Source organism: Rhinoderma darwinii, chromosome 5 (assembly GCF_050947455.1).
Source record: "Rhinoderma darwinii isolate aRhiDar2 chromosome 5, aRhiDar2.hap1, whole genome shotgun sequence".
NCBI lineage: Eukaryota > Metazoa > Chordata > Amphibia > Anura > Rhinodermatidae > Rhinoderma > Rhinoderma darwinii.
Genome location: NC_134691.1, coordinates 303707505 through 303734007, shown reverse-complemented (window position 1 = coordinate 303734007; position 26503 = coordinate 303707505). Strand labels below are relative to the sequence as shown.

Here is a 26503-nt window from a genome sequence, read left to right as displayed (position 1 = left end):
GGGGGCTGCAGGGGGGAGGAAAGTTGGGAGAGGTCTACCCGATCCCCCCCTTATCTCTTATCTTCTTCTGTTTTCTTTTTCTCCTTCGTATCTTACTCTTTTTAGGGTTTGTTCAGTGATTTCCTAAACAGAATGACTAAATTCTGATGGGTGAAGATGGGGATTTGGGAACTGCCGAATAGAGGCGTTGAGTACATGTGCAAATCTCGCACTAACACTAGATAGGTGTAAGGGAAATGTTGCAGTAACAACGGTAGTTGAATACCTACAAAATTGTTGAATAAAGTGTTATGTTATGATTTGGCTGAAATATATGTACCCATGGCACCCTTTCTTCCTTCTGTATCCCTAATTTCTTTGTTGAAAATAAAAATGTGAAATACAAAAAAAAATTAATACCTGTTTCGTTAGTTAGTGTAGGGACTCGCAAGGCAATGAGGACCCTTGACGTGGGCTTGTGAGCTTACATATTTTTGAACCAAAATTTAAAAACTTAACTGAAAATACTATTTTGGCAAGGCCAAAAACAGTCTATGCTAAAAAAAATATTTGCAAAAATATAAACAAATACCTCATTATGTGTTAAATGAGCGGTCTGCAGATTATCTTACCCAAAAATGCTACACAATTTAATCAAAGTCATAGAAATGAATACAATTTGAAGTAAAACTCAAAACGGTTTATTGATGAAGAAAATAAAAACCAACATGGTTCAAAATCACCAACATGGTGAACAGTATAAACATTACACAGTGATAAGTGGAAAACCTCTGGTCCAGTTGCTCCTGAAGGAGAGGTTGGCAGCTGAGCGGGGGGCATGTCTCTCGTGTGATTCAGGCTCACGATGGTGCCCTTGGTAGGGGTGATCCACGTTCCCCTGGTAGGTTTGGGCGCTTGATGGCAGGTAGCTTGGTCCGCTACCTGCCTGGTAGCTTTGCATGTTACTCGAGGGGCCATAAAAATCTGTCCGTGTGTGTAGGCCTCCATCTTGGGATAACAAAGATTGTTAGGAGTCCAAAGAGGGCCTTAAATGATGCTGTTGCAATTGTTGTTGGGATTCATGCCCTCACTGCTCACCACCATCTGCCTGCTCATCGTTATGCAGCCGCCACAAGTCAATTGCCCTTAATATGGGCCTTGGATCATTTGGTGGCTTGGCCGCCTCGAGCATCGCTATCATTGCTCCCTGGACACGTAGACGCCGGTCTTCAGGGAGACATGTCAGATGTGGGGTGAGGCTGCGGAGGAAGGTCTCCTCAGGGCTCTCTGCGCTACTTTTTTTTTTAAAGTAATCTAGAATGTGGGACTCCAGTACAGCCCTATTGCCCACTGCAACAGACCTGCGTTTGCGCCTTGCACCCCAGGGAGTTACTTCACCAGAAGCAATGGGAGAACTGGTAGACGCCTGCATCGAGTCCTCTGTTAGGAGACAAGGTGATTCGGTCAGAGTAGACTCTGCCGCCGGCTCCTCCTGTTCTGTGACGTCGCTGTCCACCTCCTCCAGATTGTCAATTGTTCTTTGATGTTGTGAAGGAAAAACAGAAATTTTTAGTACAATAAAGTGTGTAAATTACTTTTTGCATAATTAATACATTATCCACATAGGCCATCTACTGTACATCAAATTGGTGGGTGTTGAGACTACATGAACATACGACTATCAGCGGTCATGGCAGTGCTCGGACCTACGGTTCTTTTGACGACAATCGTTCATAACCTGTTTGGACGGTCATTATCTGAAACTTGGAGGGAAGTTGTTTCCACCAAAAACTAAATATGCATACAATTTGAAATAAAAAAAAAATAGGCCTACGTCATGTAGAATATTTTAGTATGAAATTAAATTATTAACTTGAAATTAAGCAGAAACAAATTTACTTACGGACGAAGTTCCATAACTTGCTTCAGGAACATAAGCTGTTTCGTATAAATGTACGCTTTTTATTTGCTGCCCGCCTGACCACTTTTGGATCTCTTTAACTGCTCACGTCGAAATTGGTCCTGGCAAGAATTCCAGCGAGTTTTCACATGGTGGACTTTGAAATTAAAAAAACAAAAAAATTTATATTGCACTAGAAATACAACTGTGCGAGGTGTACGCTACCCTCTGACACACCTGAAACTGCGAAAAGTCTATACCAGTCAGAATTTTGGGATTGCAAAGCACATTTTATGAGACAGCAGGTCAATGCAAAAATAACATTACTGTGGGCGTGTAAAGTTTAACCTACTAATTGCATACAATGGAACAAAGTATAAGCATGTTAAAAAAACAAGCAGTGCAATGTGTGAATTTACCTAATTATTTTGTGACGCTGGGCACTAGTTCCCTGCTGCCATCTGTGCGTCAAAAGCTCCTTGGCAAGTTCCTCCCACGCGGCGTCCTTTTTATAGCGGTCGAGGTAGCATTCTGCCCACGTATCCCACAGATCTGGGTGATCATGCACCAATGCTATGAGTCTCTCCACATCCATCTTCAGGAATGAACGTATACTGTAGTCTGAACTTTGGCTCACGCAGCCATTGCTATGGCAACGGATCCGTCAAAAACGGACAGCACACGGAAGCCTTCCGTGTGCCATCCATTTTTTTTGACCGACCTAATGACTTCTATGGGCCACACGGTCACTGAATCACTGACCAAAGTAGGACATGCTCTACTTTTAAAGGAACGGAACAACGGATCCGTTTAAATAACTGGTGTGCATGGGGCTCATTGACATGAATGGGTTCAATGCGCCATCAGTGACAAAAATGGATAGCACCCTGAAGGAAAAGACTGAAGTGGGCATGAAGCTTTAGGGTATGTTCACACGTTTAAAGAGGCTCTGTCACATTATAAATGCCCTATCTTGTACATAAATGTGATCGGAGCTGTAATGTAGTTTACAGCAGTGTTTTTTATTTAGAAAAACGATCATTTTTGGCAGAGTTATCAACGATTTTAGCTTTATGCTAATGAGTTTAACCACTTCCCGACCACTCACAGTACATTCACGTTGGCCCTTGCTGGGCTCTGCAGCGCCAACATGAATTTACGGTGGGTGTTAAAAGCGCAATCCGGGTGTCTCAGAGTAGGGCTGACACCCGGATCGCGCTGTTATCCCCTGACTCTAGTCCCGGAGACATGATCGGGACCTAATTGGTTCAGGTCCCGGTCATGTGATCACAGGGAAAGTTTGTTACTATAACAAACTTTCCCGGGGACCCAATTGCGGCTGCTGCAGTCGGTTATAAGGAAAACTGTCCATACAACAGCCCCCGGGTCTGCCATGCACGGCAGCCTATGAGAACCAGCCGGAGGCCGGTCCTCATAAGCTTCCTGTCAGTGTGACTCTCACAAAAAATAAAAATGTAGAAACAAGTTATAAGTTTCAAAAACCAAAAAAGGTTTTATTATAGGAAAAAAATTTAAATGTTAAAAAAAAAAAAAAAAAAAAAAGTATACGTTTGGTATCACAAAAGTTCATAACGACTCAAACTATAAGGGTATGTGCACACGAGAACTGACTTTTACGTCTGAAATTACAGACTGTTTTCAGGAGAAAACAGCTGCGCCGTTTCAGACGTAATAGCTCCTCCTCGCATTATGCGAGGCGTCATTGACGCCCGTAATCTTGAGCTGCTCTTCATTGACTTCAATGAAGAACGGCTCAAATTACGTTTAAAAGAAGTGTCCTGCACTTCTTTGCCGAGTCAATTTACGCGTCGTCGTTTGACAGCTGTCAAACGACGACACGTAAATGACAGGTCTGCACAGTACGTCGGCAAACCCATTCAAATGAATGGGCAGATGTTTGCCGACGTATTGGAGCCGTATTTTCAGGCGTAGATCGAGGCATAATACGCCTCGTTTACGCCTGAAAATAGGTTGTGTGAACCCAGCATAAAACTATAATATTTTTTTTTCCCGCACGGTGAACACTGCAAAAAAAATAAAAAAAATGTCAGAATGACTATTTTTTGGTCATCAACCCTCCCAAAACATAAAATAAAAGTGATAAAAAAAGTCGCACGTACCCCAAAATAGTACCAATAAAAACTACAACCCGTTCTGCAAAAAACAAGCCCATACACAGCTTTTTTGACTGAAAAATAAAACGTTACGGCGACATAAAAAATAAATAATCGAAAAGTGATTTTATTGCGCAAACGCCACAAAACTATATACATATGGTATCGCCGTAATGTCATTTATAGCGCACGGTGAACACTATTAAAAAAATAAATAAAAAAAAAACATGTACCCTAAAATGGTACCAATGAAAACTACAGATTGTTGCGCAACAAATAAGCCCTCACACAGCTCCGGTAAAGAAAAAAAGTTCTGGCTCTCAGAATATAGTGACAGAAATTGTGCAGTGACCAAAAGCGGATAAGATCGGGCACCATTTATCAATGCGACACCGGCCACATCTGCGGATTATTATTTATTTACCCCATTATTAAACCCTCTTATGTCCTGATGTACTCCGCACAGGTTACATATGCCCCCACATTATAAACCGAAATACCAGCAAAACCCAAAACAGAACAGTTACCAAGCAAAATCTGCGCTCCAAAAGCCAAATGGCGCTGCCTCCCTTGGGAGCCCCAAAGCGTGCCCAAACACCAGCTTATGTCCACATATATGATATATCCGGGAGAACCCGCTCAACATTGTATGAGGTATTAGTCTTCAGTGGCACAACATATTGTGCCTTAAAGAGGCTCTGTCACCAGATTTTGCAACCCCTATCTGCTATTGCAGCAGATCGGCGCTGCAATGTAGATTACAGTAACGTTTTTATTTTTAAAAAAAACGAGCATTTTTGGCCAAGTTATGACCATTTTTGTATTTATGCAAATGAGGCTTGCAAAAGTACAACTGGGCGTGTTTAAAGTATAAGTCCAAGTGGGCGTGTATTATGTGCGGACATCGGGGCGTGTTTACTACTTTTACTAGCTGGGCTTTCTGACGAGAAGTATCATCCACTTCTCTTCAGAACGCCCAGCTTCTGGCAGTGCAGACACAGCGTGTTCTCGAGAGATCATGCTGTGTCGTCACTCACAGGTCCTGCATCGTGTCAGACGAGCGAGGACACATCGGCACCAGAGGCTACAGATGATTCTGCAGCAGCATCGGCGTTTGCAGGTAAGTCGATGTAGCTACTTACCTGCGAACGCTGATGCTGCTGCAGAATCAACTGTAGCCTCTGGTGCCGATGTGGCCGACACGATGCAGGACCTGTGAGTGACGTCACAGATCTGCACTGCCAGAAGCTGGGTGTTCTGAAGAGAAGTGGATGATACTTCTCATCAGAAAGCCCAGCTAGTAAAAGAAGTAAAAACGCCCAGTTGTACTTTTGCAAGCCTCATTTGCATAAATACAAAAAAAATGGCCATAACTTGGCCAAAAATGCTAGTTTTTTTAAAAATAAAAACGTTACTGTAATCTACATTGCAGCGCCGATCTGCTGCAATAGCAGATCGGGGTTGCAAAATCTGGTGACAGAGCCTCTTTAAAATGGCAGATCAGTTAAAAACTTTAATTTTCACTTTGCACCATCCGCTGCGCATTAACGCCTTCGAGCACGACTAAATAGCATGTTGTGGTGCAGGGGGTTATATATGGAGCTGGCTCATGCCCGTTCCATATTCTGCAGGTGTCAGCTGTGTATTACAGCTGACACCCAGAACTAACGGACAGGAACAGCGATGGCGCTGTAAGGGTATGTTCACACGCAGTGAGCAAACGTCTTAAAATACGGAGCCGTTTTCAAGGGAAAACAGCTCCTGATTTTCAGAAGTTTTCTGTGCCACCCAAGATTTTCGCTGCGTTGTTTTACGGACGTTTTCGGAGCTTTTTTCAATAGAGTATGAAAAACGGCTCCAAAAACGTCCCAAGAAGTGTCCTGCACTTTTTCTCGGCCGTTTTTTTTATGCGTAAAAAACGCCGCGGAAAACGCTCCGTCGAAACAGAACGCAGTTTTCCCATTGAAATCAATGGGCAGATGTTTGGAGGCGTTCTGCTTCCGATTTTTCAGCCGAAAATAGGCCGTGTGAACATAGCCTTACAGGAGCCTGTAAAAACGATATTATACTGCAATACATTAGTATTGCAGTGTATTGTACCAGCGACCGAATGGTCGCTCGTTCCAGTCCCCTAAAGGGACTTTTGGGAGGTTTCCACTGTTTTGGTACCTCAGGGGCTTTGCAAATGCGACATGACACCCGAAAATCATTCCAGCTAAATTTGAGCTCCAAAAGCCAAACATTGTTCCTTCCCTTCTGAGTCCTGCCATGGGTCTAAATAGGAGATTACAGCAATACGCCATCTGTGGTAATCAGGACAAATTACTTTACAACTTTTGGGGTGATTTTTCGCCTTTATTCATTGTAAAAATTAAACATTTCTATGTTTTTTCAGAAAAAAGTAGATTTTTCATTTATGGCCTAACTCCACTAAATTCAGCAAAAAAACTGTGGGTCAAAATGCTAACTACACCGCTAGAAAAATTCCTTGAGGGGTGTAGTCTTCAAAATGGGGTTACTTGGGGTGTTTCCACGGTTTTGCTCCCTCCAGGGCGTTGCAAACGCGACATGGAACTGAAAATCAATCCAGCAAAATCTGCGCTTCAAAATCCAAATGGCGCTCCCTCCCTTCTGAGCTCTGCCGTGGGTCCAAACAGAAGTTTATTGCCACATATGGGGTACTGCCGTAATCGGGAGAAGTAGCTTTACAAGTTTTGGGGTGCTTTTTATTCTTTAATTCTTGCAAATATTTTATCAGGAAAAAAAAAAAAAGTCGATTTTCACTTTCATAGACTCCAATAAATATAGCAAAAGACCTGTGGCATCAAGATGCTAACTGTGCCCCTAGATAAATTCCTTGAGGTGTGTAGTTTCCAAAACTGTCACTCTTGGGGGATTGCCACTGTTTTGGCACTACAAGACTTCTTCAAACCTGACAAAAATAAACAAAAAAACTAGGTGCTCCTTTGCTTCCGAGGCCGGTGTTTCAGTCCATTATCACACTAGGGCCACATGTGAGATATTTCTAAAAATTGCAGAATCTGGGCAATAAATATTGAGTTGCATTTCTCTGGTAAAACCTTCTGTGTTACAGAATAAAAAATGTATTAAAAATGAATTTCAGCAAAAAAAATAAAATTTGTCAATTTCCCCTCTACATTGCTTTAATTCCTGTGAAACGCCTAAAGGGTTAAGAAACTTTCTGAATGCTGTTTTGAATACTTTGAGGTGTGCAGTTTTTAATATGGGGTGATTCATGGGGTCTATCTAGTACAGGGATCTCAAGCACGCGGCCCGCATGCGGCCCCTGGGGCTGTCATCTGCGGCCCGCGGGACACAGAGCCGCTAGTATCGGCTCTGCTCCGAGACTCTGGAATTCCCTGACATTGCTGTCCACATATGAACAGCGATGTCTGGGGTTTCCCCAGAGCCGGAGTCCCGAGCAGAGCACTGGTGTCGGCTCTGTTCCGGGACTCTGGGGAAGCCTCTGACATCGCTGTCCATACATCGACAATGATATCAGGGGCTTCCCCAGAGCAGGAGTCCCAGTGATGTCAGGAGCACAGCTGGAGTCCCAGGAAGAGCCTACTAGCGCTCTGCCTGGGACTCCAGCTCTGGGCAAGCCCCTGACCACCGAGGGCACTGCGGCCGCAGCCACCGAGGGCACTGCGGCCGCATCTAAAAAGGGTCTGCCCAATGTTGACATGTGTGCTAACTGAGCCGCCGGACTGCATTTAGCGACACTAAAACTGGAAAGCTGGATTGTTGAAATAAGCACGTGGAGAAATCTCAAATTTTAAACCTAGCGGTATTATTATAGTAATGTAGTATTATTATTCTAGTAATATAGTGTTATAGTAGTTCAAATAACTAATTGATTAACAATAATTTTGTATTGTATCAAATTTGAAAGTAATGCGGTCCGTCAACTTCCCATTTTTGACGGGCCACATTCCCACTTCCCCGGCCGAGTTTGAGACCCCTGATCTAGTACATAAGGCCCTCAAAGCCACTTTAGAACTGAACGGGCCCCTGTAAAAATCGCCTTTTGACATTTTCTTGAAAATGTGAGAAATTTCTGCTTAAGTTCTAAGCCTTGTAAAGTCCTAGAAAAATAAAATAATGTTCAAAAAACTATGCAACTATAAAGTAGACATATGGAATATGTGAAATAGTAATACCACACAAAATAGTTACTATCTGTTTTACAAGCAGATACATTCAAAATTAGAAAAGTCATAATTTTTGCAAATTCTCTAAATTGGTGTTTTTCACAAATAAGCTATGAATTTATTGACCAAATTTTTCCACTAACCTAAAATATGTCATGAGAAAACCATCCCAGAATCGCTTGGATAGGCAAAGCATTTCAGAGCTATTACCATATAAATTGACACGTCAGATTTGAAAAAATGGTGCTGGTCCTGAAGTCCAAAATGAGCTTGGTCGTGAGAGGGTTAATGCCCAATTTGGCGTGTTTTACTTTTTGACCAAGTGGGCGTTGTAAAGAGAAGTGTATGACACACGCTACTGCAGGTCCTGACAGTGAATATACATTACTTCCAGCCAGGACCTGATGTCTATTCAGAATCCTGACACTTCGCTAACGTTTGTGTGAGATTTACAGCAAGGCAGGCGTAATCTCGTTTTAAATGCCAGTTTACAGCGTAATCTCGCTCTTTCATTCTGGCCACTGGAGCGGACACAATCGGCCGACAATTCCTGTTTTGCGCAACACATTTTTTTAGCTCTGCTGTGCAAACTGAGACCTGCATCGCAACCCATGTACCAGTGTATACCTCTGTAAAACCTGTGCATGAGACCTTACAATAAAAAAAGCCTATTGAAATAAAGACATGCCATAAAACGGAACGAAAATACAGCAAAGTTTCCGTCCAGATTTGAGGGTGGAAATATCTGCACGCTACTGAACATTTTCCTCACAGAAATCCGAGCACGCTGCAGATTTTCAAATACACAGCAGACTCCTTCTGTTCCAGATATTCACTACAGATCTTTTTTTTTTTTTTTAAATACAGTAAGACGAACCCAGGTTTTAGACAACAGAAAATAGAAAAAAAATAATTTGTTAAATTATTTATTCTGTTTCACCAAATACTGAGAGCCAAAACAGTTTTTATATATTTTTTTTCTCATCGAATGAGCGGTGTGAGTGCTTATTTATTGTTGGACGAGCTGTAGTTTTATTGGGACCATTTTTTTGATCACTTTTTTATTTAATTTAATTTTTTAACCCCTTAATGACCGGGCCATTTTGCACATTAATGACCAAGGATTATTTTTGTTTTTTTCACGGTCACATTCAAAGAGTCGTAACTTTTTTTTTATTCCGTCGACATAGCCGTATAAGGGCTTGTTTTTTGCGGGACGAGTTGTATTTTGTAATTGTACCATTTTTAGATGCTTATAATATATATAACTTTTATTAACCTTATTTTAGGAGAGAATTGAAAATAAGCAGCTATTCCAGCATTAATTTTCACGTTATAAATTTACGCCGTTTACTATGCAGCGTAAATAACATGTTAACTTTATTCTATGGGTCGGCACGATTACGGGGATATCAAATATGTAAAGGTTTTATATGTTTTCCTATGTTTGCACAATAAAAACCCTTTTAGAAAAAAAACACTTGTTTTTGCATCGCCGCATTCCAAGAGCCATTATTTTTCCGTCAATTTTTCCGTACATGGCCTTTACTTTTGCGGGCCAAGGTGTAGTTTTCATTAGTACTATTTTAGGGTACATAGGACTTAGATTAACATTTATTGAATTTTTTATGGGAAGGGGGGAAATAGAGAGAATGTTGCGTTTTTTTGGACACCGTTCATCCGGCGGTTTAATTAATGTGTCCATGTTATTGTTCAAGTTCTTACAATCGCAGGGATACCATATATGTGTTATTTGTTTTGGCACTTTTACTAAATAAAACCACTTTTTGGGTAAAAAAAAAAAAAAGTCGTTTTATTTGATTTTAACTAATTTTTTTTTTCCCCACAAACTTTATTTAACTGATTTCCATTTTTTTTTTCTTTTAGTCCCACCATGGACTTCACTATGCGATCTGATGATCGCATATATAATGCTTTGGTATACTTAGTATACCAAAGCATTATTGCCCGTCAGTGTAAAACTGACAGGCAATCTATTAGGGTATGTTCACACGCTGAGCCAAAAACATCTGAAAATACGGAGCTGTTTTCAAGGGAAAACAGCACCTGATTTTCAGACGTTTTTTTGAGCAACTCACGTTTTTCGAGCTGTTTTCAATAGGCTATGAGAAAATGGCTCCAAAACGTCCCAAGAAGTGCCCTGCACTTCATTTGACGAGGCTGTAATTTTATGCGTCGTCTTTTGACAGCTGTCAAACGACGACGCGTAAATTACAGGTCGTCGGCACAGTACATCGGCAAACCCATTCAAATGAATGGGCAGATGTTTGCCGACGTATTGGAGCCGTATTTTCAGGCGTAAATAGAGGCATAATACGCCTCGTTTACGCCTGAAAAATAGGTCGTGTGAACCCAGCCTCCGGCATGGCCTAACAGGCATTTGCTGAAGACAGACCAGGGGGTCTTTGTTAGGCCCCCGGCTGCAATGGAAACTCAACTGCGCCGCGCGATTTCTTTGCGGGAGCGCCGGTGGGGTGACAGAGGGAGCTCCATCCCTCTGTCCAACACATTAGATGTCTCTGGAGCGCGCTTCGAATCCGACAGTTGCCAGGCTGTGTACAGCAGCCGTGCTCCTTCCGCTGAACGCGTATGTACACTGTCAGTACCCGCGCAACCCGGGTGACGGATATATCCGTCCTCCTGCGCGAACTGCCAGCTGCAGAGGAAGGATATCAGTCCTTCGGCGTTAAGAGGTTAAGCGCGGAGGTGACCAAAAAAAAAACAACTCACTGTGAGAGTTAAATAATGGTATATTGTAATAGATCTGACTTTTACAGACACAGCGATAACAAATTAATTTTTTTTTACATTCTGCTTAGGGAAATGTTTTGTTTTTTTTACTTTTAATAGATACATTTTCAGGAGTGTAAAAAAAGATAAATATAAAATTTGAAGTTTACACGCATGCAAAACAGACACATTCGTGTGAATAAGGACTAATTGCTACAGCTTCTACAATAAAGTTAACATGTAAAGGCTAAATTCACACGGCCGCGAAGGTCCGTGAGATACGGACAGTATATCGGCGGCACTTCCCAGATTGAGTACGTTTCAGGGAGCTAGTCATGTACGATGACTACACAGTAGCGATGTGCAGCCACATAAACAGAGATTAACGTTAATCAAGTGTCCTGATAATGAATACACATGACCATCCAGCCTGGACGTCATGTGTACTCAGAATCTTTTCTGTGAGATTTGCAGCAAGGGAAACAAAATCTCGTTTATCTCCGAAATCTCGCTTCCCTTGCCGGAGTCTCTGTTTATGTGGCTGCACATCGCTGCTGTGTAAATCAATGGAGAGGAGTGTATGATGCTGACTGGTCACTGATTGGTCAGCGTCATACAAGTAAACACGCCCAGATAAAAACACAATACACGCCCAGTTGTCCATTTTAAAGCTCATTTGCATAAATATAAAATTGCTCAACTTGGCCAAAAATGAATGTTTTTTTTAAAAAAAACACCCGTTACTGTTATCAACATTGCTGCGCCAATCACATGCAATAGGAGATAGGGACTTGAGAATCTGGTGACAGAGCCTCTTTAATCAAAGTCCCACAAAATGGAACCAATTTAAACTATACCTCGTCCCGCAAAACAAGAAGCCACCGACAGAAAAATAAGTTATGGTTCTTGGAAAACGGACGGCAACACAAATTTAAAAAAAAACAAAAAAAAACGGAAGGACATGGCGGCCAGAAAAAAAAAAAGTCTCAGGCCCCGCGCACACAACCATAGATTATCTAATTACAAATCCATTCATTTCTATTGGTTAGACACCATGTGCGTCATAGCAATAAAAAAAAATAAAAAAAAATCTATGAGTCACAGAAGCATCACTATGCTATTCCTCAAGATCTCTCCGTTTTGTTTTTATTTGCGGATGACTGCAGTTCCGTATTTGCAGACAGCAAAAACCCTTGCGGTCGTGTGCATGAGGGCCAGAATATAATAACTTCTGTCAAAACTGTTGCGCCTTTCCCCATCTAGGGGGCGCCCCAGAAGTAGGAGCTTAGAAACGTACGAGTCTGTTGGCCCAATACACAAGCATGAAAGCTGAACAACAGCTCTGCTCACAGCAATGTAACACTTCACTGCAGCAGCCAAAACATACAGATTACCTAAACACACTCGTTTCTTCAGTAGCACTACCAAAACGGAGACCTATATAATTTCCAGTTACTACTAATCTCCGGCACATATTCCGCTCCTGTGCCGCTGAGACCAGCAGACGAATGAGGTAATAGCGCGCCAGTGACCTCTTATAAAGGCGCCTTACCCGCGCTGCTTTTTGTTTATAGGACAGCCGCCCAAGCTCCGCCCTCTTCTCAGAATGTACCAAGTCTTTCGAAGGAGGGGGTTTATCACACATTTAGTCTACTATAAACCCATTTCGCAACGGAAAATAAAAATGATTGTTACGGTTTATGTGCAATCAACATATGCTGGAACGTAGAATATAAATGGACCGCTCCATATCAATAGTCGGCCTATGTACATACCGCAGACGGGGCGCTGGCCCCTAAACAATTGATAGTCGGTGCCGCGGCGCGATCTCCGCATCTTGGTGACGGTGTGGAGCCTTCCCCTGACCCTCTCATTGATTCCCGCCCGAAAGTGACCGGCGAAGGGAATGTAATTCACGTTACACAGCGGAGACTAGCCCAAATACACCCTTCCCCCGCAGCCGCCATGGCGGACACTGAACTGAAAGTTCCGGAGGACATGTTCAAGGATGTGAAGTTTTACCTCGTGGGGGATCTGGATCCTCAGGTAGAGATCGGGGACATAGAGGGATTGTACAACCTGAGCTCTGCAAGCGGATCCCCTACCAGTCTGTGTTAGAAGTAGGCGGGGTGGATGACCGGCTGCAGGTGTGATTTATGATCTAGCGACGTCCATGTAATCGCACTTGTTCCCCGGCCTGTTGTGTCTCAGGTGCCGCTCACTACTCCCGTTACGGGATGCTTAGTACCTGCCATATAGTGGTACAAGTCTGTAGCGGCACGGATGACGCAGGGCGTGCACTTCCTGCAAAATAGTGAGACAGCATTGAGTACAGGAGTTTACGGAATGGTCTGGTCCTCAGGTGATGACCGCAGATGATGGGTGTTGTGGTACTAGTCACATAACCGTACACCTCTTGAGTTACACAGAAGTTAGTATTGTTGTGTTCATCCCCTGCAGATGTCAAAAGAAATATCATGCCAGCTGCGATCTTTCCATGGGATGCGACTGCCGCACTTCAGTGTTAACCCCTTCACAGCCCGTCGTGGTACTATGTTTATCGTGTACATTGAGAACGCCTGGCGTGCACGATAAATGTGTTCAAATGGCTCCCGGACTGAGGTCAAAAATGTCCTTTTCGCGTCTGTGGGACTGGTATACGTTATATACCTTTTTTTTAGGTATGGAAGAGCATATTAAACGACACTATTCCAAACAACGGAATCCCATAATGAAACCGATACCGCCCGGTAAACTTATTTTTTTATTATGGGAGTCTATGGGTGACTGCTACCGCTTTATGGCCTACGTGGAACGTAACACGTCATGGGTTTTTCTATCTTTTTCGTGACGTTTATGTTAAACCGATATGGTTATTGTGTATGTGTGTGTCATCCGGACTGCTGGATCCCCAACAATTCACCAGTATTGGTGAATCCACAAATCCGGACCGTAAAACGACTTGCGGATTTGCGGCCCCCGCACCGATCCATGTAATTTCGTTTGTATGCATGAACCGTAGAAAATAATGGGTCCGCAATTTATCAGAAAATACGGTCGCGTGCATGTGGCCATAAGATGCACAGATGTTGCCGTCTTAATACAGGCTGCGGTCGTGCTGTATTGAAGTCTCGCTATGTGCACAAATTTGAGTAGATATACCAACAGTCTAAGGCCTAATTCACACCAGCGTGTTCGGTCTGTGATATGTGGACCGCGTGACGGCCGCATTTCTCGGACCGAACACACTGCAGGGAGCCGGGCTCCAAGCATCATAGCTATGTACGATGCTGGGAGTCCCTGCCTTCCCACAGAACTAGTCCCGTACTGAGAACATGATTACAGTACGGGACAGTTGTCCTGCAGCGAGGCAGGGACTCCTAGCATCATACATCACTATGATGCCCGGCTCCCTGCAGTGTGTTCAGTCTGGGACTTGCGGCCGAAATACGTTCCGTATATCACAGACCTAATAAGCTCACGTGTTTTTTTGTTTTTTTTCCCCTCATCATTTCTTTAGCAACAAGTGCATGAAAAACACGGATAGCACACGGATGACGTCCATGTGCTGTCCGTTGTTTTCACGTACCCATTGACTTCAATGCTGCGTGGTACGCAAAAACGCACAAAAATAAGACCTGCATTAAGTTTCGTGCAGCGGACACACGCGTGAAAAACAACACGTCTGAATAGCGCCATTGAATTACACGTTTGCGTGACGGCCGTTGTTTTAACATCCGTAACACAGATGTAAAATACACTCATGTAAATAAGGCCTTACAGTAAGGACCAGTTCACGCAGTTTTTTTTTTTGCACTTATTTTGACATAAAAACAGTGTTGGATTTGGCGCTAAGGAAAAAAACGCTCAAATCTCCCTTCATTGATACCAAACTGAGGGAGGCAGAGGCGCTTGTTTTGGAGTTTTGTTTTTTTTGCGGCGGTTTTTTGTATTAGATTAAACGCCACAGGAAAAACAAAACAAGTCTGCCAAATCAAACATCTGCCTCCGAATTCCTGAGGAAATTTGGAGGCAGATTTTTTCTGCCTGCAAAAACTCTGTGTGAGCTAGGCCTAAGGCTATGTTCACACGGGGTCTTTTGCCGAGTTTTTTGACGCGGAAACCGCGTCGCAAAGCTCGGCAGAAACGGCCCGAGAACGCCTCCCATTGATTTCAATGGGAGGCGTCGGCGTCTTTTTCCCGCGAGCAGTAAAACTGCCTCGCGGGAAAAAGAAGCGACATGCCCTATCTTCGGGCGCTTCCGCCTCCGACCTCCCATTGACTTCAATGGGAGGCAGGAGAAAGCGTGTTTTATGCCCGCGGCGCTCAATGGCCGCGGGCGAAAAACGGCGCGATAATTGCTATTCACACGGAGTATTTTGGGGGAGGAATATCTGCCTCAAAATTCCGTTTGGAGCTTTGAGGCAGATATTCCTCCCCCAAAATACTCCGTGTGAACATAGCCTAAGGCTATGTTCACACAGAGTATTTTGGGGGAGGAATATCTGCCTCAAAATTCCGTTTGGAACTTTGAGGCAGATATTCCTCTCCCTGCACGCCGATTATCGTGCCGTTTTTCGCCCGCGGCCATTGAACGCCGCGGGCATAAAACAGCGACAAATACGCTTTCTCCTGCCTCCCATTGAAGTCAATGGGAGGTCAGAGGCGGAAGCGCCCGAAGATAGGGCATGTCGCTTCTTTTTCCCGTGAGGCAGTTTTACTGCTCGCGGGAAAAGGACGCCGACGCCTCCCATTGAAATCAATGGGAGGCGTTCTCGGGCCGTTTTTGCCGAGTTTTGCGATGCGGTTTCCGCGTCAAAAAACTCTGCAAAATACTCCGTGTGAACATAGCCTAAAACTGTCCTTGTTGCCCTTAGCAACAAATCAGAGCTCTGCTTTTTATTTCTTAATCTGCTCTGGAAAGATGAAAGTTGTGGTTGGTTGCTATGGGCAACAAGATCAGTTTTTTACTCATAGACCGTTTTGATGAATCTCAATATGACATTGCTGTGTGCCCATGGTTTGCACTAATCATTAACTAAACTTTTAAAAAACTTTTGAAAATGTCAAAAGCGGCAGACGCACTCGGGTGAGCGATGGTCTGCTTAGTTTCTGATCGGCTCTGCTTGGCTTTCCTCGGAGCGGTGCACGGGCTCAATAGAAAGTTTGAGTCCATACACCGCTCTCAGCCTTCCGAGGAAAGACAATCAGAAACTAAGCGGCAAAGCGAGCACGAAGCGCTTCCGCTGCTTCATTTTAGTGATCGGTAGGAGATCAGAACTCCAGTGATCAAAACTTATGTCGCTATGATATGTCAAAAGTTTTTTAAAAGTTTAGTTACCCTTTAAGTTTTGAGATCTAGACTGGGACACCTAGCAGCTTGTCTAGTAAAATAACAAATCCTTTTTTTCTCGCCTTGGTCTCTGTGAGCAGCTTTACACTCTGTGTCGTAGAGGGGGGTCCTGAGCAGGAAATCCTTCTCCGTGATGTCCATATGCCCTACTATTGTAACTAGGGTTGCACGATGCATCGAAATTTCAATACTATTTAGATGCCATGTACCCTCAAACGTTTCAATACCGTTAATTCATGTATTTCGTTACTAAGCTCTGCGGCCGCACAGCTTACTATAGTAACACATGAATGTTGTTAGAGCGGGGCTGCGACTGTTTAATACAGCCATTGCCCCACCTCCTGAGTCCTGACGTGTGTGTGCGTGCGTGTGTGCGTGCGTGCGGTCTTAATGATGTGATGCGACAGAACATGACGGGCGCACTGCAAAACACCCCCATGTTCTCTGTTTTCAGTGCCTGCGCCACCGATCATTAGTGCAGCGCCGGCCGCCTCACCTTATGCTGACCGCGTGCACACTTATTTTCAGGAGGGGAAATGGCTGTATTACACAGCCGCAGACCCGCTCTAACGGCAGCGATCAGAGAAACCACTCATCTCCGCCTCTATTCCCTTGAATGCTGTGATCAATGCTGACCGCAGCATTCAATGGGGAAAATGAGAAGGGGGGAAGCCCTTTGGATTGCGTCACAGGGAATCCCTGTGACGCAATCGTGGACATACCATATATGGGCAGGCAGCCCAGGATCCATTGAAGGACCCCAGGGCTGTCTGATCATATTTCCTGCAAGTATGCCCTAACAACTGCCTGTGTACTATCGGTATATAGATATATGCCAATACACTTAAGTTTAAAAATAATGTTAAATAAAAAAAACTACACACACATTTTGTGTTTTTACGTCGGCCGTTCAGGGTAGTTCTTCTGAAGCGACGTGTTTCCACGTCGGCACTTCAGAAGAACTTTCCCCGCATTGTGCGGGGTGCTGCTGAAGCCCGGGTGCCGCGAGTGATTCGTGCAACAGTAGTACAAACAGTAAATAAAAACAGAAAAGCACCACGTGCTTTCCTGTTTGTAAGCATAAAACCAGAGTGTCATCGTGATGCTGGCTGCGCGAAAATCACACAGCCGCGCACCATATGCTGATGCCACACGGACCTAATGTGCGTGCAAAATGCAGCGTTTTTTTGCGCGCACAAAACGGAGATGTCCGTGTGAATAAGGCCTTAAAGTATGGCGACACAAAAGCAAATAATTTTGAAAAACAATTGTTTTTATTGTGTAAAAGTAGGAAAACATAAAAAAAAAACACATAAATTTGGTATCGCCGCAGTCGTAATGACCCGCTGAATAAAGGTATTATGTTATTTATACCACACGGTAAACGGCGTAAAATTAAGACGCAAAACAAGTGGCAAAATTTCTGGTTTTTTTCCAGTACCCCACTAAAAAAAGTTATTTCAAAGTTAATCAATAAATTATATGTACCCCAAAATGGTGCTATTATAAAATACAACTTGTCCCGCAAAAAAAAAAAGTCCTTATACAGCTATGTCGAGGCAAAAATAAAAAAGTTATAGCTCTTTGAATGCGACGATGGAAAAGCTTAAAAAATTGCTCTGTCATTAAGGTTTGAAATGGCTTCGGTATTAAGGGGTTAAAATAAGTCTCAATACATAAAATATACACATTCGGTCTAATCGCGACCGTAATAACAAATTTATAGCGTCATTCATGTTTACGCTGTTATAAAAACGGCTTTCTTTCACTTATTAATGTGGGGCACGAGGTGTGATGAATTTGAACCTCCATGTGCCTCACATTATTAGTAATTAACCCCATCATGTACCTCACAGATTAACCCAATGTTGTCCATTATGACTGAGGAACATGATTGGGTTAATTACTATTAATGTGAGGCACATGGAGGTTCAAAATTAATCACACCACATGCCGCACGTCAGAGAATGGAAGAACTTTTTTATTATTATTGTTGGCAAACTATCGTTTTGGTATCGAGTATCGCAATACTACACAAAGTATCGGTGTCGAAGTTCAAATTCTGGTATCGTGACAACCTTAATGGGGACGGGTTGTCTTCATGGGACAACACCTTTAACCTGGAATGCCCCCACACTGTCTGACAAAAAACTAAAATTGTATGGCATCGTCGCCGCTCCTCTTTTCCCCCTCTGGGTCCCCTCGGGCTCTCACTACAAGCCGTGACTCATAAAATGTACTGATGCCGGGCAGTGTCCGGATGTTGTATGTGGCTAAACATTGTGCAAGTTGATGCTGCGTCGCTTATAAGGCCCTAACGCTGCCCGGCGTCTGTATCTTGTATGAGCTGCGGCCGGTAGTGAGAAGCGGTGAGTATACATTTTTTTATTTTATGGGGAGGTGGGATGGATAACACATTTGTATTGAAAGGTCAGCAGAAAGATTAACTACATTTATTAAGAGACGTGTGCCTCCAAATAAATTTTCCACATCTTCAGCATAGCAAAAAGCTGTAGCCGATGTATAAAATGCCAGTCATTGTAAGGCTGGATTTTTTTCCAGGAGGAAAACCTGCCTCAAAATTCCTTTTGGAGTTTTGAGGCAGATTTTACTCTGCCTGCATGCCGTTTTTTGCAGCGTTTTTTGCCCGCGGGCATAAAACGCCGTGAAATACGCTTTCTCTGCCTCCCATTGATGTCAATGGGAGGTCAGAGGTGTAAACGCCCGAAGATCGGGCATGTCCCTTCTTTTTCCCGCGAGACGGTTTTTCCGCTCTCGGCAAAAAAAGCCTCCGCCTCCCATTAAAATCAATGGGAGGCATTTTCGGCCAATTTTTGTCGCGTTTTGCGGTGCGGTTTCCATGTGAACTTCCCCTTAGTAACTCTGCCCCCATGTCTGCAGCTTATCCAGGGGCTCTGCTTTATGGATCTGCATGTGTAAATAAAGAAAAAGGCTGGGCTCCCTGAGACTTTAACTCCTTAACGCCGAAGGACGGATATATCCGTCCTCAGCAGCTGCTAGTTCGCGCAGGAGGACGGATATATCCGTCCTGTGATCGCGCGGGTACTGAGACTGTAACCACGCGATAAGCGGCAGGAGCACGGCTGTTATACACAGCCTGGCTCCTGCTGCAACTGCCGGAATCGAAGCGCGCTCCGATTCCGGCAGTTTAACCCATTAAATGCCGCTGTCAATAGTGACAGCGGCATCTAATGTGTTTGACAGAGGGAGGGAGCTCCCTCTGTCACCCGATCGGCGCCCCCGCAAACAAATCGCGGGTCGCCGTCGGGTTTCCATGACAGCCGGGGTTCTAGCAAAGACCCCCAGGTCTGTCTTCAGCATCTGCCTGTTAGGCGATGCCTGAGGCATGACCTAACAGATTGCCTGTCAGTTTTACACTGACAGGCAATAATGCTTTGGTATACTAAGTATACCAAAGCATTATATATGCGATCGGCACATCGCATAGTGAAGTCCCCTGGTGGGACAAAAAAAATAAATGTAAAACAGTTAAATAAAGTTTGTGAAAAAAAAAATAAAAAAATTACAGTCAAAGTCAAATAAAACTACTTTCTTGGCCCAAAAAGTGGTTTTATTTTGTAAAACTGTCAAAACAAATCACACATACACATATATGGTATCCCAGCGATCGTAAAAACGTGACCAATAAAATGAACGCATTAATTAAACTGCCGGATGAACGGCGTCCAAAGAAAACGCAAAAAACAACGTCAAAATTCTCTCTTTTCTCCCATTCCCCCCATAAAAAATTAAATAAAAATTAATCTAGAAGTCCTATGTACCCCAAAATAGTAGTAATGAAAACTGCACATTGTCCCGCAAAAATCAAGCCCACATACGGCCACATAGACGGAAGAATAAAAAAATTACGGCTCTTGGAATGCGGCGATGCAAAAACAAGTAATTTTTTTCTAAAAGGCTTTTTATTGTGCAAACGTAGAAAAAACATATAAAACCTTTACATATTTGGTATCCCCGTAATCGTGCCGACCCATAGAATAAAGTTAACATGTTATTTACGCTGCATAGTAAACGGCGTAAATTTATAGCGTGAAAATTAATGCTGGAATAGCTGCTTATTTTCAATTATCTCCTAAAATAAAGTTAATAAAAGTTAATCAATATGTTATAAGCATCTAAAAATGGTACAATTACAAAATACATCTCGTCCCGCAAAAAACAAGCCCTTATACGGCTATGTCGACGGAATAAAAAAAGAGTTACGACTCTTGGAATGCGACCGTGAAAAAACAAAAAATAATCCAAAGGTCATTAACGTGCAAAATGGCCCGGTCATTAAGGGGTTAAAGAGGCTCTGTCACCAGATTTTCAAACCCCTATCTCGTATTGCAGCAGATCGGCGCTGCAATGTAGATTACAGTAAAGTTTTTTGTTTTTTTTCAAAAACGAGCATTTTTGGCCAAGTTATGACCATTTTTATATTTATGCAAATGAGCCTTTCTTAAGTACAAGTGGGCGTGTATTGTGTGTACCATCTGGGCGTTTTTACTTGTTTTACTAGCTGGGCGTTGTGAATAGAAGTGTATGATGCTGACGAATCAGCATCATCCACTTCTCATCGTTACCACCCAGCTTATGGCAGTGCACAGACACACAGCGTGTCCTCGCGAGATCACGCTGTGACGTCACTTCCTGCCCCAGGTCCTGCATCGTGTCAAACGAGCGAGGACACATCGGCACCAGGCGACAGAGGCTACAGTTGATTCTGCAGCAGCATCGGCGTTTGCAGGTAAGTCGATGTAGCCTCTGTCGCCTGGTGCCGATGTGTCCTCGCTCGTCCGACACTATGCAGGACCTGGAGCAGGAAGTGACGTCACAGCGTGATCTCTCGAGAACACACTGTGTGTCTGTGCACTGCCAGAAGCTGGGTGTTAACGAAGAGAAGTGGATGATGCCGATTCGTCAGCATCATCCACTTCTATTCACAACGCCCAGCTAGTAAAACAAGTAAAAACGCCCCGATGTAACGAACACAATACACGCCCACTTGGACATAACTTTAAACACGCCCAGTTGTACTTAAGAAAGGCTCATTTGCATAAATATAAAAATGCTCATAACTTGGCCAAAAATGCTCGTTTTTGAAAAAAAACAAAACGTTACTGTAATCTACATTGCAGCGCCTATCTGCTGCAATACGAGATAGGGGTTTGAGAATCTGGTGACAGAGCCTCTTTAACGTTTTGAAAGGGTTTTTCTCTTTAGATAATCCCTGTCCTTCCAGACAGAAACTACCTGTTATTTCCTGTAATTATTGACATGCATGGACCATAGGTCCCCAGAGTGAAGGTCATTGTAGAAGTTCTTCTCAGGCTGAGGTTCTAAATGGGGCACTCCTTCTATCATCTCTGTGTTCACTGATACAGGGATGAAGAAAGACTAGGCTAGAAACCAGCCTCCATTACACTCGGACTCATGTAGGTGGCCGCCACAAGTAGTTAGATGCCACTGCTCCATGCTAACTCAAGGAGACGGGTTAGGCTGGGGCTTCACAGTGACAAGGAGTCGCCTCCATGGTGAAAACTTGGCATTGCTTCGACCATTGCAAGAATTTCTACATTGGTTTTCTTGTGATTGTCGCATGTCGTCCACAGCTAGGTTTTTTACCTCAGCCCCTGTCGCTAGAATGGGTTGAGCTTCAGTGAACTCACAGCCGCACTCGTATGTACTACTGCACTGTGCCTGGATAATTAATCAAGTTATGCTGATCAGTGGGGGACCCAGGGGGTGGACACCCACCATTGATAAACTATCCTAAGGGTCAGATAACGCAGGGTTTTTCTGAAAAGTCGATGTAGCTACTTACCTGCAAACGCTGATGCTGCTGCAGAATCAACTGTAGCCTCTGGTGCCGATGTGTCCTCGCTCGTCTGACACGATGCAGGACCTGTGAGTGACGTCACAGCGTGATCTCTCGAGAACACGGCTGTGTCTGCACTGCCAGAAGCTGGGCGTTCTGAAGAGAAGTGGATGATACTTCTCGTCAGAACGCCCAGCTAGTAAAAGTAGTAAACACGCCCCGATGTACGCACATAATACACGCCCAGTTGGAATTTTACTTTAAACACACCCACTTGGACTTTTGCAAGCCTCATTTGCATAAATACAAAAATGGTCATAACTTGGCCAAAAATGCTCGTTTTTTAAAAATAAAAACGTTACTGTAATCTACATTGCAGCGCCTATCTGCTGCAATAGCAGATAGGGGTTGCAAAATCTGGTGACAGAGCCTCTTTAATCTTAATCTTTTCACCTATTCTTTATAATAGATTTATCCATCTCATTGCTATTCGTGTTTCTGCTCGTTCTTCGCATGGTAGATTGAATATGGTGTGTTCACTTATTTTAAGCTCAGCACAGGTTGTAAAAACTGTCCATGAAGTTTTCTTTCATATAATGCAATTTGATATTCCATGCTGTGTTTAATACAGACAGTGTGACTACACTAATAAAAATGTTTCTGCCTTGAAAGGTAGTTTACTCAAGTGGTGGTGATGATGGAACGCAATGTGAGCTCTGTTCTGGGAATATCTGTGCTAAATGGTTATCTTTGATACTAAAGCTTTTGAAAATTGAAAAACCTGCATACAATGTACATCTCAGCAGCATAACCAAACACGGAGTCAAGCAGCTCTGTCTGCCTTCCTCGGAGCAGGAAATCCCAGCATGATGTAAAGCACCAATCAGTAGTGGACTTACCTGCGACCTGTACACATAGCTCTAGCTGGGAAAACATCTCAGGCCCTTATCAAGTCCCACATACTGAAGATGCTGACTCTGGAGATTACTTCTCTGCTCTTAAGGAGGCTCTGTCACCACATTATAAGTGGCCTATCTTCTGTGATCGGCGCTGTAATGTAGATTACAGCAGTGTTTTCTTATTTAGAAAAACTATCAATTTTGACGGAGTTATGACCTATTTTGGATTTATGCTAATGACTTTCTTAATAGACAAAAGGCCGTGTTTTTACTTTTTGACTAAGTGGGTGTTGTAAAGAAGTGTATGACGCTGATCAATCCGCGTCATACACTTCTCTCCATTCATTTATTCAGCACATCGTGATCTTACTAGATCACTGTGCAGCCACATACACACACATTAATGTTACTGAAGTGTCTTGAGAGTTAATAGACATCACTTCCAGCCAGGACGGGATGTCTATTCACAATCCCGACATTTCGGTAACGTTTGTGTGGGACTTACACTATGTGATGAGTAAATGAATGGAGAGAAGTGAATGACGCTGATTGGTCAGCTTCATACACTTCTCTCCACAACGCCCACTTGGCCAAAAAGTAAAAACACGCCCAGTTGTCTATTAAGAAAGTCATTCGCATAAATCTAAAATAGTTCATAACTCAGTCAAAATTGATCATTTTTCTAAAGAGGCTCTGTCACCACATTATAAGTGCCCCATCTCCTACATAATCTGATTGGCGCTGTAATGTAGATAACAACAGTGGTTTTTATTTTGAATAAAACGATCATTTTTGAGCAAGTTATGAACAATTTTAGATTTATGCTAATGACTTTCTTAATGCCCAACTGGGCGTTTTTTAACTTTTGACCAAGTGGGCGTTGTAAAGAGAAGTGTATGACACTGACCAATCCGCATCGTACACTTCTCTCCATTCATGTCCATTTGTATTCACAGAACGGCGTGATCTCGCGAGATCATACTGTGCTGTCACATACACCCATATTAACTTTACTGAAGTGTCTTGAGAGTGAATAGACATCACCTCCAGCCAGTTCACGATGTCTATTCACACTCCCGACACTTCGGTAAAGTTTCTGTGGGACTTAATCACACAGCACAGCGTGATCTCGCGAGATCGTGCTGTGAGTACAAATGGAGAGAAGTGTTTGACACGGATTTGTCAGCGTCATACACTTCTCTTTACCACACGCACTTGGTCAAAAGTTAAATGCCCAGTTAAGCATTAAGAAACGAATTAGCATAAATCTAAAATTGTTCATAACTTGCTCAAAAATAATCGTTTTTCAAAATAAAAACCACTGTTGTTATCTACATTACAGCGCCAATCAGATTATGTAGGAGATAGGGCACTCAACTTGTATTACTTTATTGTTTACACTCCTTTAAAGGATATGCAAACTTTTGAAGTAATTCTTTTATTTATTTATTTATTTTGTTTTTATTTGAACACCTTTTTAATTGTTTTTTTTTATTAAAAACATCTTTTACTTTTTAACTTACAGCTTATATGTATGCTGAATACATAGAAGCTGTATCTTGTGTTCTAGGCTGAATCCGTCAGGTCTGCAGGACTGATTGCTTCAGTGAACGCTGGTCCTGCGTGTCCTGTCCTAAGTATTGCTTTTTTGTTTTACTCATTTAATTTGCGAAGGAAAAAAAATGTCACTTCCCAGATAACCACATAAATCTCTGCACATAAAAGTAAAAACACAGCCTAAATAAAGGGGTTGTCCAGATTAGAAAAACATGGCTGCTTTCTTCCAGAAAAACATCACCAAACCTGTCCACAGGCCCCATTCCCTTCAGTGGAGCTGAGCTGCAATACCAGACACAACAAATAGATAGATTTGACGCTGTTTATGGAACAAAGCCGTCATGTTTTTATAATCCTGAAAAACCCATTTAATATATTTATTACAATCATTATCATAATTTGTGCGGAACGCAAGACAAACAAACAATGGCAGAAGATGCTGCATGTCAGGAGACTGAATTCTAAGGGAATGGATGTTTCGAAGGTCCTCTACAAGTGTATTGTAGGGGCTGTTATCTCTTTTTTTTTTTTTCCATCTTCAAAAGCTGGGCATTTGTTTACTATGATGCATTTATAAGGCGTTGCAATAACTTATTTTACAGGTTGTACAGTTGCTGAAGGCTGGAAAAGCAAAAGAAGTGTCCTATAATGCTCTGGCTACGCACATTATCGCAGAAGATGGTGATAATCCTGAAGTCGGAGAGGCTCGAGAGGTCTTTGATCTTCCTATTGTAAAGGTAGGTGACATAAACATTTTTTGAGGCTTTATATCTTCCTTTACGATGCATTTATGGGACCTGAAAATCAAGGCAATTTATTGCAGAATGCTACTTTGTTTCTTTGATTCAAAGTTTACAATGTGTATCTTGAGGAATCAGATGATTGCAGGGGGTGCTTGCTTTTGGGAATGGGTAGTCCTGTTGGGAAAACCCCTTTTAAATGGAAGGTGTCACAATTTATTTATTTTTTTATATAATATTGCTTTTAGTATGATATTAAAATACATTTTATTTATTTGTGTTCTTGTGTTGTACTTTTTAAGTTTTTCTTACTTTTTCTTCTCTATGGGGGCTGCCATTTTTTTTTCATCTCTGTATGTGTCGATTAACGACACATACAGAGATGGAATACGGCACATACGTCCCCATAGAGAATGCGAACGGGAGCCGTTCCATTCACTGCAGCGTACGCCGTGTGTGTGGGAAAGGCGCATGCGCCGCTCCCACACAGACCAAAACGAAGCTCGTTATCAGAGCGAAATCCGGCGCCATTTTCATGTGGAACGGAAGCTGCTGCCGGACAGTCAGATGACGGCTTCCGGCCATATGTTCAAGGCAGCGAAGACGCAAGGAATAGGAGTGGAGGCGGCAGGAGCAGGTAAGTTATGTTTGTGTATGTGATGTTTGTATTATGTTCGTGTTTTACTGTCTGATTACCACTGTATCTAATCCTCCTACACTGTGCATTCGCTCAGAAAATGGCGGCATACAGTGTAGGACGTTTGAAGATTCAACCCCCTCCTTCTCCTGGCACTAGCCAGAAAAGGGAGGGGGGATTGTGTGAGTGTGTCTACCCCAAATTTGCAGCATAAAGCAATGAGGTTTCTTTACCACATTGCCAATGCTGCAATTTTGGGAATTGCTCCCTCTAGTGACCAGCACATGGAAATGTTATAAATTAGAATCTAATTTATAATGTTTCCTGACTTGTGAAAAAATGAAATCAATGTGTAATTACTTATATACTAACTGTTTAACTGGGAAAAAAAATAAAAATTCTAGCGACACATTCCGTTTAAAGTTTTATCATTTGTCACACAGATCATCTGTCACGTCTGACATGTCTATTTTAGTAATTACTGTATTTCCCATGAAAAAAATATTTTGTAACATTTTATTACAACTCTGCATTGTGC

General features: G+C 42.8%; 1 protein-coding gene and 1 long non-coding RNA gene across 4 annotated transcripts in view; one reads left to right on the top strand and one right to left on the bottom strand.

Annotated features, from left to right (window-relative positions):
- Positions 1–664: 664 nt before the first annotated feature.
- Positions 665–12426, bottom strand: LOC142652987 (uncharacterized). 2 transcript variants are annotated; one of them, XR_012848009.1, is made up of 3 exons: positions 12332–12426; positions 1883–2036; positions 665–1517 (listed from the first exon to the last, which is right to left on the bottom strand). It is a non-coding gene; the product is annotated as an uncharacterized LOC142652987 (long non-coding RNA). The 2 variants fall into 2 exon arrangements; XR_012848008.1 differs by lacking the exon at positions 12332–12426 and adding an exon at positions 2299–3429.
- Positions 12427–12735: 309 nt separating this feature from the next.
- Positions 12736–26503, top strand: part of PAXIP1 (PAX interacting protein 1) — a 42204-nt gene continuing 28436 nt past the window's right edge. For both annotated transcript variants that reach the window (XM_075827378.1, XM_075827377.1), the window contains exons 1-2: positions 12736–12983; positions 25191–25325. In XM_075827378.1, coding sequence (XP_075683493.1) covers positions 12903–12983; positions 25191–25325 — 216 coding nt within the window. In that variant the 5' untranslated portion in view covers positions 12736–12902. The remainder of the gene's footprint in view (positions 12984–25190; positions 25326–26503) is intronic.